Source organism: Fusarium sambucinum, chromosome I (assembly GCF_050947815.1).
Source record: "Fusarium sambucinum isolate potato_lamoka chromosome I, whole genome shotgun sequence".
Classification (NCBI taxonomy): domain Eukaryota; kingdom Fungi; phylum Ascomycota; class Sordariomycetes; order Hypocreales; family Nectriaceae; genus Fusarium; species Fusarium sambucinum.
Genome location: NC_139294.1, coordinates 5,477,137 through 5,491,426, shown reverse-complemented (window position 1 = coordinate 5,491,426; position 14,290 = coordinate 5,477,137). Strand labels below are relative to the sequence as shown.

At 47.3% G+C, this 14,290-nt stretch overlaps 3 protein-coding genes across 3 annotated transcripts; 2 read left to right on the top strand and 1 right to left on the bottom strand.

Moving 5' to 3' along the window:
• Positions 1-2,895: 2,895 nt before the first annotated feature.
• FSST1_004467 (uncharacterized protein) lies at positions 2,896-6,568 on the top strand (the record flags this gene model as incomplete). The annotated part of the gene is made up of 3 exons (XM_083230644.1): positions 2,896-3,527; positions 3,578-3,718; positions 3,772-6,568. The coding sequence occupies 3 exons, from the start codon at positions 2,896-2,898 to the stop codon at positions 6,566-6,568; spliced, it is 3,570 nt and encodes a 1,189-aa protein (XP_083087897.1).
• A 3,184-nt stretch (positions 6,569-9,752) lies between these two features.
• Positions 9,753-11,532, top strand: FSST1_004466 (phosphate transporter; the record flags this gene model as incomplete). Its single annotated transcript, XM_083230643.1, has 2 exons — positions 9,753-10,217; positions 10,276-11,532. 2 exons carry the CDS (start codon positions 9,753-9,755, stop codon positions 11,530-11,532), a joined length of 1,722 nt encoding a protein of 573 aa, XP_083087896.1.
• A 392-nt stretch (positions 11,533-11,924) lies between these two features.
• On the bottom strand, positions 11,925-13,470 carry FSST1_004465 (major facilitator superfamily domain-containing protein; the record flags this gene model as incomplete). The annotated part of the gene is made up of 4 exons (XM_083230642.1): positions 11,925-12,646; positions 12,695-12,922; positions 12,969-13,186; positions 13,238-13,470. 4 exons carry the CDS (start codon positions 13,468-13,470, stop codon positions 11,925-11,927), a joined length of 1,401 nt encoding a protein of 466 aa, XP_083087895.1.
• Between the last annotated feature and the right edge of the window lie 820 nt (positions 13,471-14,290).

The window sequence follows — 14,290 nt, the reverse complement described above, 5'->3', positions numbered from 1 at the left end:
GTAAATATGTTGAGGTGAGGAAGAAGAATAAAAATAAAATAAAAAATAGAAGAAGAGATATACCAGCACATCGTTAGCGTGTAAACAAATGGGTACCTAGTCATCAAAAGTGAATGCAGATTCTGGCACTGCTTTGGCAGCTGACAGAATAAGGAACATGCACTGCTACTCTGACGTTCCATCGGGCTGAGCAATGAATAGTAAGCCGCAGCCGTAAGATGCATCCTTTAATAATTAGTCTGATGTTTTTAGTATTTATAGCTGAGATTGGTAGGTGACAAAAAATTGCGCAGTCTCATCATCCAAAAGTGAGGTTATCGTCAATTCTTGGGAGCAGTGTGGACTAACATAGCATAAGGTCTTGACGGCATGCACCAATCTATCGCACACATGTACTCTACGAGACTCTTACTTTAGGTAGTTAATTGGCAGAAATTAAGTTACAATTATACTGCATCTGTTATATTCAATCTCTGTGGCAATGAATAAATCTTCCACGGAAGGCCAATTGCACACCACACCCATTGCTTCTGAAATAGCAGAAATAAGGCCCTAAGCTTAGGATACAGAAAATAAGTGCCCTGGGATCTGGTATATAATCACATAAAGTGACTAAATTATTTATCTCTTTTGCAACTAATGTTGAGGTTTCTACAATCGCGAGCCCCAATATACCAACAGTAACGTCTCGAGAGACTGAGTCATCTTGATTCTTTGCCTACCGGATGATAAGTTTGGTATATCGGCCAGTCAGTCACTGCAAATATCATGTTGCCGTGTTTGTTTTTTATCTGTAGTGATTTCCATTTCCCAGTCGATTCTTTACCGGTAATTACTTTGGGGATTTGAAGCCTAACGTCTTTTTGAGAGAAGGATTTGGAGAGCTTAGGTAGAATTACAACAGTTGATGAAGAAAGAATACAGGAAACCTATGAAGCTTTAACTCTAACCAATGAACAACTCTTGCATCTTCTCATCATTCCAACGGCTTCATCAATTACTCGTCTGTTCGTCAGGAGGATGGATCAACTACAACATGGCTCGAATAAACCTCCAGCATCTTGTTTAAGATAAGACTAAAAAGCTCATCTGTGAGTTTGTTCATCGTCCTTGTCTTGGTCTTAGAACTCGATATCATCACGGTTAAGATGGCCATGTTCAGGGTCAGATAGTCCCGAGCAAAGACTCACGTTTATTTTCGCCCGTGGAACTCCTCTTCCCCATTGTACGCTTAGAAACGCAATTACTCGCCCCGTTTCTGCATCGAGACCACGCTGCGTTTTACGAACTGGCTGAGACTTTTTCGCTGGTAGAACACGCTTGTTCTGCGCAATAATCGACCGATTTGTCCAACTGCACTCTACAGTGGCTTTCCATTTCGGTCCTATAATATCGTGCTCGTCATGGCCTTCGAATACCTCACCTGCGGGCCTGGTTTGTTCAATGGTTTCTCGGCAAGATGACATTTAGTAATTGGTCTGGTATGAGGGGTTGTCCAAAGAACCACGTGCGTGTTGCGCCCGCGGTGAAGCATATTGACCTCTCCTGATGGTGGAACATTTTTTATTCGGAGTGACTTTCGTATCCCCAATACTCCAGCTGATATGTGGTCGTAACCCCTTTCTCTCCTATTCTAATATAGTAGTGTTCCTATATCGTGTCAACACTCAGTCTTCCAGAGGACTCCCGCTTCGCATTAACCTTGGTATCGATAGAACAATGTCTGATTTATTGAGTTCACGTGTATAGTTCTTGTTGCAACAACATTTCAACGTCATGCGCGTGTATGCCTCACTTCGGCGATACTTTGACCCATTTGACGCCGCTGTATCGGTGGTTGCCGTTGGAACTCAATTGGCCAGAACTTGTCATCATGTAGGCACGATTGTGATATTCAGTCTTTCAAAGGTGCCCAACATATTCACTCCACATTGCATCCTCAGGAATCAAGGCTGGGATGCATCCGAAGAGAAGAAGCATCATCCGATGCCGCCCGTCTCAACCCTCATCCAATATCGTTGGCATTCTAGTGGTTCATCTTCCACAATCAAAGAGCACATCATGCTTCTCCTCTCAGAATAAAGTCTTGAACCGGACCGAAGACGCCATCGGACGAGGTGAAGTTCATCGCGCATCAGAAATCTCCCCCTCATTGACCGACTCGCAGTTCGCCCCAACAATCTTTCCCCCGCATTTACTGCAAAAGGTCCAGTACCTTAATTCCATGAAGCTCACCTACGCCGCTTACCGTTCGACCTTGATTGGGATAAGAGCTGAAAGACGTTGACTAGACCTTTTGAGAAAGCTTGGGAAAGCTTCCAAAGTCTATCTCCTGGCGTGGTGCGATATCCTCAAGAACATCTCCGCCATAGCCACGAGATGTTCTGAAAGCCTCCTGGAGGTTATTCCCCAGCGGAGAACTTTCAGCCTGTCTAATTCTATGATGAGGGAACTGGAAGAGTGAAGCAAGTCATGCAGGATATGTATGCATATCATTGGCTCTACCATGGCCCTTTGCATCATTCCGTCACTAAAGGCTCTTGCGTGCTGACCATGTGAATTTCTCTTTCAAGCCGTTACTTTGTTGAATCTGCTGCTCTTAGTTCACAATGGACTCTGATCTGAGCATCGTCGATGTCATGATATCCTCATTTTCCCCTCTTCACAAACTATGGCTTGTTATCCTCCGAATCTGAAAACTTTGAATGCAGCCACAGGCACTCCTTAGGCTCCAACCTCCTCCCAACATGTTCACGGGGTGATATGGGCAGGATCAATCTCAAGAATCATGGATACAAAAGACCAAGACCATCCCGAAGAATGTCTCATCCCAAACCGATCAAGTTCGCACCTCATTCGTTACCTCTCTAATCTGCTATCTACCAGAAAGCAGAGATGAGAACGTCCCTCTTTTACGCCCTTAACGGCGCTCTTGGAGCAGTAGCCCACGAGTCGCTTGCCTACTTCAAGATCGACTCCGGAAAGGACGAGCATCGCTCCCTTGACGGATGTGGAAAGTATGGCAAGCACAAGTGGGTTCCTGACCCTTCCACATTTGTTTTTCCCCAGAACGATTACAAGCCTGGAAACTCCTGGGATCTCTGTGTTGACTCAGCTCACTGTGCTCCTCACGAGGCTTTGAGCAAGGTCACCTTTGATTTCAAGGACAATGCCATCGTCTTCAACTTCAAGCACATCGAGCACTACAAGTACGAAGATGTAGTCGTCTATGTCGAGCGTGGTAAGCCTCCTACAGAGCACTCCCAGAAGTACAGCAAGGAGAGCGACCACTGCAAGATCGTCGATGGCTACAAGAAGGCCAAGTGTCACATTCCCTACTTCTCGCTGACTGATGGTGGTTCATACGACGAACTCTGCCCCATCAAGGACAACGGCGGCTGGAGGCTTTACATCAAGATCAAGGCCAAGATCTCTCACGGTTACAAGAAATATGGTCTCTACAGCCGTGCTGGCGACATCCACGAGAAGTACTTCACTCTTAGTTATACTTGTGCTGAGTGCAAGGAGTGAGTATCATTCGCAGCCACTATCTATACCTGGTGCTGACACTGTTTAGATACAAGCACAAGGAAGGTAAGTACGAGGTGATCGAGGAAGTCAAGGACTATCCCGAGGAGGAGGAGAAGAAGTACGACGAGTACAAGCACAAGAAGGAAGAGAAGAAGTACGATGATTATGAAGAGGAAGGAAAGGAGAAGTACTACTCCCCAAAACAAGGCTTAGCTTCACAAGCGCTAACTTATATCCCAGGTACAAGCGCGGAGACGAGAAGAAGGAGTACAAGGAGGAGGAGGAGAAGGAATTCCGCCATGAGCACCATCACAAGCATCACCACCACCATGGCCACGAGCACGAGCACAAGCACGGTCACAAGCACGGTCATCTTCATGGTCACCTTCATAAGGAGCATCACTACAATCATCACGACAAGCATCACGGCTATGATAAGGATCATGAGCACAAGGACTACGAGCACAAGGACTATGAGCATAAGGACTATGAGCACAAGGACTACGAGCACAAGCATCATGATCCCCACTACCTTCACGAACATAAGGATTACAATCATGGTCATCATGGTCATCACTATGATGAGCATAAGCATTATGACCATCATGATCCCGGCCACCACCACCATGATGACTACAAGCACCACGAGTACTATGATCCCAGCCGTCACCATGATCACGATAGCTTCTTGAACGATTTCTTCAAGAAGTACGGACACTACGATTATCACCACGGAAAGCACCATTACGAGCATCACGATGGATACCATCACCACCATGCTCGTGATTTAGCTGATGAGACCAAGGATGAGTCAGTCAAGAAGAGTGAAAAGGGTGAATACAAGCATGACGAGCACAAGCACAAGCATGGCCACCACCATGGTCACCACCACGCCCATGACCATGATCATCACCACAAGCATCGTCACAGCCATCATGATTATCACCACTACGAGCATTACGATCCTGGCTACCACCATGATCACAAGCACCACGAATACAAGCATGGTCACCACAACTACGATCACAAGCATCACGCTCATCATGATGAGCATCACAAGCACTACGATCACAAGCATCACGCTCATCATGATGAGCATCACAAGCACTACGAGCACCACGATCCTAGTTACCACTACGAGCACCACAAGCACTACGAGCATCATCATGGTGACAAGCATGGCAACTACAAGCACCACCCCAAGCGATCCGAGGAGTACCATGACAAGCACCACGACAAGTATTACGAAGAGCCTGTCACCGTCTACTACAAGGAGAAGGCTGAGGATGTCAATGCCAAGGCGAACCATGTGATTTACGAGAAGGTCCAAAAGCACGAGATCCCTGCCCACATCTACAAGAAGCTTGCGGAAGCCAAGAAGCACCACTACGATCATGAGCATGAGAAGAAGCATGGTCACGAGCACAAGCATGGTCATGATGATCACAAGCATGCCGAGGAGCAGTACTATCAGAAGAAACTCGCTGAAGCCAAGCTCTCCAAGGCCATCGAAGAGTACCACGCGGCTCGCTATGGAAAGCAGCACGACGAGCACAAGAAGCACGGTCACGATGAGCACCACCACAAGGAGCCCGAGTACAGGGAGTATCAGCATGAGAACTACGGCCACCATGAGCACAAGCAATATGGCCCCAAGTTGTACTACGAGCTCAACAAGTACGGACACGAGAACAAGCACAAACACCACGACAAGTACAAGGAGTACGAGCCCGAGAAGTACAAGGAGTACGAGCCTGAGAAGTACAACCACGGTCACTACAAGTACAAGCAGCATGAGTACAAGAAGCCTCATCACGAGTCAGACCGCTACGGCGACAAGAAGGAGTTCCTGAAGGATTACAAATATGATGGCGAAAACATTCATACCGTTTGGGAGAAGCTCAACAAGGCCAAGGTCGAGAAGGAGCTCAAGCAAAAGGCTTACGAGGCTTATGTTGGCAAGCGCCCTGCTTTCTACAGATTTTCCAACTTCAAGCGCGCGGCTTTGCCCAATTCCTCCCACAGAGACGAGGTTGTAGAAATTGACACTGCCAAGGTCGATAAGTACATTGAGAAGGCTGAGTACAAAATCAACGAAGGTATCAGCAAGGCCATCTACAAGGCCATCAACTCTGCTGGCGATGATCCCTCTACTGGCACCATCATCAAGTTTTACAACAAGGTTGAGGCTGCCATCAAGTACATCGTCTCCAAGAACCTCAAGCAGGCTGTTGCCCACATTGCTGAGATCGACGGTGTCAAGGAGCCCGCTACTGATGAAGTTGTCAAGTCCATCTGCAAGGCTGTCAAGCATATCCTCGAGGCTGCTGACAAGATCTTCACAAAGGGCATTGACGCTCTCGGTGAGGACCCTACTGAGAAGGAGGTTGAGTACGCTGTCGCCAAGGTTGAGAAGCTTCTCGCCAGGGTTGTCGACAAGTACGTCCGAGAGGCTATCGTTGAAATCTTTGATCTGGAATACGTGACTGATAATTCTTATGGCGAGTATGAGAAGTACGACAAGCGCCAGGTGGCCAACGCTCAGAATATTACAGCATCCGCTAGCAACACCACCGCTACCAATGCCACTACCCAGGCTACTACTGCTATCGGTACAAAGGCTGCCAACCGACTCATGAGACTGTTTATGCGCCAGGATTCTCAGAACGCTACTCAATCTGCCAACACCACTGCCCAGGCTGCCAATGTCACCGAGACCAAGACTCTGATGAGGTTTATGAGACGCCAGGCTCTGAACGCCACCGATGCCGCGGTCAATGCCACCGCCCAAGCCGTCGCCGATGTCAACCAAGCTCTCAACACCACCTCTCAAGCTGCCAACGTCACCCAGGCTCAGAACACCAAGCGTACTGAGGTCTACAGCGATTCAAAGATTGAGAAGGTTGTGGAAAAGGCTGCTGAAAAGGCTGCCGACAAGCTCCTTAAGAAGATCGATGGGGAAGACAAGCTCAGTGCAAAGCGAGATACCAAGCAATCGAAGCGTGCCAAGCTCTACAACACCAAGTACTCTTCATAAGTTATCGGATTTGGATAGTTGTTTAACCCGGGGTTGATCCAGGCGCAGTACTTGTACAGTGTCCCAGCGGGTTGAGAAGGGACCAGGTACAATGTTTTAATCTGTTGAAAAGTGTTTTTTCAGATAGTCATTCGTTTAATAAAAGTTACCTGTCTCTATATATGAGCCCATGCCATCGATTCATGTGAATGTGTGCCGAAGCAGAAGATGGGCCTTGCCTTTGCAGAGCTTGCCTCTCTTGATTTGTCCGACACACTCTGAGTTTAATGAGAAACCAAGACATGTATCAGTGAGACGTCAAGTTGGTCAACAGCGAGTGTACCTTGCCATCAGACTCGGTCAACATTGACCTTCCGTGACAGACGTTCAACAACACCAACCTAATCAACCCTGTCAGCAGCCTCGATATCGCCAGAACAAAAAGACAGCATCAGCAAAAGGGTGTCAACGCAGCGCGGCGCTTAATGTGCGTAATCTGGGAATCGAACCCAGGGCTCCCCGAAGTTACACAAATGGCAACGGAGAATTTTACCACTAAACCAATTACGCTTAGTCTTTGTTGAAGTGAGGCCAAGAGAATAGCGAATATGTTTCTCGCAATGATGGATCTTGGTGGATTAAAATTAGTGGAGCGGGTAGAGCGGGCTATGTCGTTAAACGAGCCAATTAAATATATTCAACCCAAGCTAGTCTAGATATAGTATGATGTCACGTGTGCATTAGACTCGACAGTGATAGCAGTTAACAGTACTCTGTAACAAGCAAATATCTAATGATATTTTGGATAATAATTAAGCTTTATCGTCGCAACTTGAAACAGTCTTGGCCACTATAATTAACCTCTGTCGATCTCAAGCTCTGAATCTGCCGGTTACTGGGGGTGTTGCCTCAGCACGAGTCAGATCTCAAACAGCATGTTGTGATGTCGAATGGAACATAAGATGCAGCATGTCACTGAGCAACAGACATTGATTCCAAATGTTTGAGACTGATATTGATATTGAGTAATAAGAACAGCGTTTACTATATAAACAGTGACGTATCGCTCATCAAACGTTTCATCTTTATTTTTATCCTTATTTTTGACTTTAAAATATGAAGATCTTTACCCTATATCTTGGCCGGGATGGTTAAGTGCCGACATGTTTATCGGCTGGGATACCGCCTCCTGATTCACGCTCAGACATGGAGAAGCATAATAATTGGTCATTTTGCGCTTTGAAATGTCATTAGTGAGTTACCACAAGGTTAGAAGTTTCTCGTGAAGTAATTCATGTTGCATGTTGATACGCAGCCTTCGCCTCACCTTGAAGATCACGAGTGGGTCATTGATGGCAATTGCCTCGGATGGATTCTTTACTATGGGGCGTGGCAAGTCGGTGACCTTTTGAGTCGCCATTGATGATCGATACCTAGATGCTGTACATGAGGGAGAAGTTGCTAGGATACCTGGTAGGAAATAGGAAAATTACCCTCCCAAGTTTCATGACACAAAAATAAACAACCCAAGAGTCTCACCTAAAAAGCATAACCTAAATCATTTTGTCTTTATGCTTCCGACGGCTAGTTCCTAATGCCCTGAGGGATACCAAGCAGTTGCATGCATGACTATTACCAGTAATCATCAAAAGTTGCCTCACAGACCATATCCGAGGGTGATAAAACTCTTTTTGGATACCGACGAAAAGACGTTCCCCACGCCTCCAGAAGTTGAAAGTACGTACTCCTCCCCAACCCTTGGAAACAGAACAAGTCGGGGAACACGACTTTTGAGGCTCCAGTAGCCAATCTTGCATTGACGTCTCACACGTGTAAAGATCTAGATATGTTATTGGTTGAAAGCGTCACATCTCTCGGACAATACCCGCACCTTTAAAACAAAAGGGGATAAGCTCCTTGGCTTTATCCACGATAGAGTTGCGGGTCACTTCTCATCCCTGCTACAACGTCGAGTGTTTGAACGCATGGTGCCTGTTTGATTGGCTAGTTTTTATCTGTTGGAAGCTTTGGCCTAATGGGGGTATTGCTCGTGTGTCCTTGACGAATCTCAGCTTCTAGATGGTCCCTCGCGTGTTTTTGCTCGGTGAGTTGATCTACAGGAGGAGGTTTCAGTACAGTGTTGGTCTTTAGTAGCCGAGTTAGTCCGTGGTGATATCATCATGCTAACTCTATGAATTGGTCAGGATATTCCTAGTATGACATCCTGAAGAATAAACAGAGAAACGCCCAGGCCCTCCCTCGGCTCTTCTAGCGAAGACTGCAAGACAGACAAGCTCTTAGTCAACAGCTTGACTTGGCTAGGTAGGCCAGACTTGCACTTGCAGCTTGGCATACAGCAGCCCTAATCCTAGTAACATCAGCACCGCCGCCTTTATCATATTTTTCCTTTCGGCGACCAACTAGGAAATGTGTCGTGCTTCACCCTCTAGTCTCCCCCTGTTATTCCCTTCGAGTGTCGCGTGCTCCATATCCTCAAACGGTCATCGATCAACCCACCGTCGCTCCCTTGTGCCACTGAGAACAGCCCAACAGAAAACGTGATCGACAGCCCCCGAGTTACAGAGCTGCGACGCTTAGTTTATGTGGTTCTAGCCGTGGAGAACGGAAACAAGGTTAACTTGACTTAGGTTTTTAGGCGGAGCAATAACAAGCTTAATCCGTTTTCTGGTATCCGCTTGTGAACGACGTTTTCGCCGAGGCGAGACATGGCGAGAACGCATCGAGATGATAGTAAACGGCTTCATGACAACTAGAACAACATCAAGACGACCATGATTTATCCTATACTCTACAACTATAACATTGTCATGCATGCATATTGCTCGACCGAGATGCCTATTTAGATACTCGGCCCAGTCCCTGTTGATCCAAACTCTTGGCGTTCAACGACTCTGTGGCAAGTCCCTGTCAAGTACCATCCCGGCACCTCTTCTTCTTCAGTTTCTTGGCGATGGCACTTTTTTTCTCTCTTTTTTTGGGTCTCCCTCGGAGGGGCGTGCCAGTAGTTTAAAGATAGCATACCGATTATACCGCTTTAACCCACGCTTCTGGCTTGTATATAACTATCCCATCTTCTCGCCTAGCCATGTCCTCTTCTCCTCTTCAGATCCCTCTCACAAACACATTCTCCCTCCTCTTCTTTTGAATACTCCATTATTACAAAGTCTTTCCCCCAAACGCAACAATGGCAGTCTTCGCTCAGTATGACTACCTGTTCGCGGTAGGCACAATCTTTGCCTTCCTCGACGCCTGGAACATTGGTGCCAACGATGTCGCCAACTCTTGGGCCTCATCCGTGTCCTCACGGTCCCTCAGCTACTTCCAAGCCATGATCGGTGCCAGTATCATGGAGTTCACTGGTGCTCTCGGTGTTGGTGGTCGAGTCGCCGACACCATCCGAACACAGATTGTCGATGTCTCGGCTTTCGATGATAGTCCCGCTCTTCTCATGCTGGGCATGGTTTGCGCTGTCATTGCTTCTGCTAGTTACCTCACCATGGCTACCCGTCTTGGCTTCCCCGTTTCCACCACTCACTCTATCCTTGGTGGTGTCCTCGGTATGGGTATTGGTTCTCTTGGCGGCAAGGGTATTACCTGGGTTGGCTACAACGAACAAGGCGGCGTTGATATCCAGAAGGGTGTTGTCCAGGTTAGTATTCGTGTTCTATCTCACTTCTGTATCAACCCACTAACATGTATTCTCACAGGTCTTCCTCGCTTGGATCATCGCTCCCATGCTCTCTGGTATCTTCGGTGCCGCCATCTTCCTCTTCACCAAATACGCTGTCCTCCTCCGAAAGAGCCCCGCCATTAAGGGTCTTATCCTCGTCCCCTTTTACTTCTGGCTTACTGCCTCGCTCATTGTCATGCTTCTTCTCTGGAAGGGTGGTTCTTACGAGGTCAACCTCACCGAGCAACAAATCCCTGGTGTCATCGTCGCTACTGGTGCTGGTTGGGGTCTTCTCATGGCCATCTTCCTTGTTCCTTGGCTGTACCGTATCGTTATCAAGGAGGACTGGCAGCTCAAGTCCTACCATATCCTTCAGGGCCCTTTCCTCCTCCGCCGAGGTCCTGTTCCCCCCACCCCCGACAACTTCCAGGGTGTCGTCCGCAACTTCTACGAAGGCCATCTTACCCGCGAGGAGCTTGAAGAGCGTCGAAATGCCCGCGATGCTGCCCTTGCTGAGGATCTCGAGACTGGCAACGGCAAGAAGGTCGCTACCGAGAGTGCCACTGAGGAGCCCGAAGTTGAGAACCCCTACGCGCACAAGTCCATGATCGGCCCCAAGCCCAACAAGCCCTGGTACACCGGTGCCTGGATGTGGTGGGCCTTTAAGTTCGTTATCCTCCACGGTGTCGACAAGGACATTGTCGGTTCTCAGGGTGAAAAGTCTGTTGTCGCCGGTGACGTCGAGGAGATCCACGCCCGCGCTGAGCACTTTGACAACCGAACTGAGTTCCTCTACACTTTCCTCCAGATCATGACTGCTGCTTCTGCCTCTTTCGTCCACGGTGCCAACGATATTGCCAACGCCATCGGCCCTTACGCCACCATCTACCAGATCTGGCAAGAGGGTGTCATCCCTGACAAGTCTGAGGTCCCTGTCTGGATTCTCGCTTTCGGTGGTGCTGGTATTGTCCTCGGTCTCTGGACATATGGATACAACATCATGCGCAACTTGGGTAACCGAGTCACCCTCATGTCTCCTGCTCGTGGTTTCTCCATCGAGCTCGGCTCTGTCATTACTGTCGTCCTGGCCACCCGTCTCAAGCTCCCTGTTTCCACCACTCAGTGTATCACTGGTGCTATTGTCGGTGTTGGTCTCTGCAACGGTGACTGGCGAGCTATCAACTGGCGCATGGTCGCTTGGATCTACATGGGTTGGTTCATCACTGTTCCTACAGCTGGTCTGATTTCAGGAATTCTGATGGCTTTCATCACCAACGCTCCCAACTGGAGTTAAGTGCTATGCGATAGGAATCTTATGATTGGTTTGACGAACAAAAGGCGTTTGGGGAAATTTGATAGATAATATACCAACTTGATGACTTCATTTACCTGACCGACCAAGAAATCGTGTGATATCCATCTCCACTTGATTCTTACAGTAATGCATGTTTAAACTTGCAACTAGATGCGATATTGTGTGATAAAACTTTGAACAAAACCTCAAGCCAGGAATACCGAGTCTCTTCTAACATGCAACACTAAGAGTGGCAGTATCAGGGTCACAGAGGAGATTCTACTTGAGAGTCAAGTTCGACCTGGATAATTTCACTCAGCCTTATTGTCAGACACAATTGCATGTGTAAGATTGCACTAGTTATATACGGTGTCACTATCAATTGATGTAAACTAACGAGCAGCTGGCAATTCGCCCTTCTCTTCGACATGTCCACCTTGAATCTTCTCCTCATCAAGAGTTCGATCGCCAATACCAATATCCGCCTCATAGAAGACATCCACGACATTCTTGTAAGCCGGAACAAAGTTGACAGCAATAGGATAAGACAAAGCCGCCACGAAGAAGATCATGGGGACGACCATGGAGATTCCCATATCATGCATATCAGCCACAGCTCCTGTCAGAGGAGGAACACAAGCACCACCGATAACACCAGCAATGATGAAACCACTGCCTCGCTTGGTGTGTCGTCCAAGACCTCTCATACCGAGCGCCACAATGGTCGGAAAACAGATAGACTCGAAAAAGAGAACGATGTAGAGACACGCAATACCGGCGTTGCCGTGGTGAACAATGGGCGGGCCGATGAAGACGATACACATGACTAGGAACACCAGAAACACCTTTCTGGGCTTAATGAACTTCATCAGAAAGGTTCCGAAGAATCGGCCAACTGTGAAGGCTGCTTGCGCGCCGGCAAAGAGCTTTGCTCCTACAGATTCTGACGTGTTGGGGCGTAACTCGACGGCGTAGTTGATGAAGAAACTCGCAATGGCGACTTGAGCGCCCGTATAGCAGAACTGAGCAAAGGATGCATGGAAGAGCTTGTATTGCTTGATGAATGGTTTCTCGTCGGCCTTTGAATGGGTTTCTTGAGCTTGGAATGCCATATCTGGGAGTTGTTAGTATGACCTTGGTAAGTAGTTGGATGCAGACATACCAGCATCGGTGATTTCAGGGATTTTGGAGGCGTAAAAGAGACAAGCCAGGATCAAGACAAAGACAGCGATGGACAGATATACCCACTGCACGTTGGCCAACGCTTCTTCATCATCGAGGTTGTTGAAGAAGACATATGAACCTAACACAGGAGCGATGACGGTGCCAATACCATTAAAGGCTTGGGAGATGTTGATGCGAATTTCCGAGTATCGAGGAGGACCACAGACTGTTCACGTTAGAGTCTGTAGGTGCTATAAGACGATTTAACACACCTGTGATGAAGGGGTTGGCAGCTGTCTCAAGCGAACCAAGTCCGTTACCAATGATGAAAATGGACATGCAAAATCCAGAAAAAGATTTGGCTTTGATACAAGGGATAGCGATCAATGCGCCGATAGCGTATAAGCAGAGACCCCAGATGAAAACCGCCTTGTACGAATAATGACGAAGAATCCACGCAGCGTGTCCCAGCGAGGCAAGAGGATAGGCACTTGGATATAAATTAGTATAAATATAATGGACGTATTCGACTAAGACATACCCAAAATACGCAGCTTGAAGACCAGCAGATCGAGCACGATCAATATCGAGGACCTTTTGGAAATGCTTGTTCAGCGTGTCGAGGAGGCCATAACTGAAACCCCAAAGGAAGAAGAGAACTGTGACGAGAGCGATGGGCCAGATTGATTCTCGCAAGGTGAGTTCAGCTGCTTTAGTAACTTTACTATCTTTGACCTTGAGGGGGCGGTCTTTAAAGAACTGCTTGACGCCCATGATGAAAGATTATGATGAAGTTGAGTGTAACATATGTTTTGGTGAGAGTTTGGGAAACAATTTGAGGGGAAAAGGAGGAGAATGCAAGTCGGAGCAAGGGAAAGAGGAAAGAATGGCTATTATTTGATCAGTCAGTTCCCTCATCAGAGCCAAGTTAGCATTCGGTTGGTGCAAACCCGACCCGAGCCAAGACCAAGACCAAGGCCTAAGGGGTGACACTTTGACCGTCATAGAAGCAACGAACGATTGTCAAGTCATATCCTTCCCGCTGTAACCCCACGGGGGATAAAAAGGTTGGAGAAGAAGAAACCTGGGGATTGCGGGGAAGCGAACCTGACTTGGTTAGAAGATTGACGATCTATATTAAAGAACATGAATCAGGTTTTCTAGTTTAACTACCAACGATCGCTGCAAAGATAAGCCGAATAGGAGGGTAACTATGAGAGATATGCAGTGAGATTGACTTCAATAATGGCTTATCTCAGACTTCAGTCAAACATTTAGTCTTCACCTTTGACCAGGATATCCATGTCTTACTCAATTCTTACAAGCTCAAGACGGCAAATGCATTGTAAACCGGTACTAGACCTCGGCAATTAAACTACTTATGATTCAACTTCCTAGAACCAACAAAGTTGACGTCTACTTTATATGCGGGGAAATTGAAACAGCGTGTGAAACCTAAACGCATTAAAGCAACCTCGTGATACGCACGCTTTTGATCCTTTCAATTACATGCAGATAATTGAATCCGCCTGCTTATTCGGGTAATTTCTTTGCCAATCACTACTACGTAGCATTTTACTATTATCTACACATC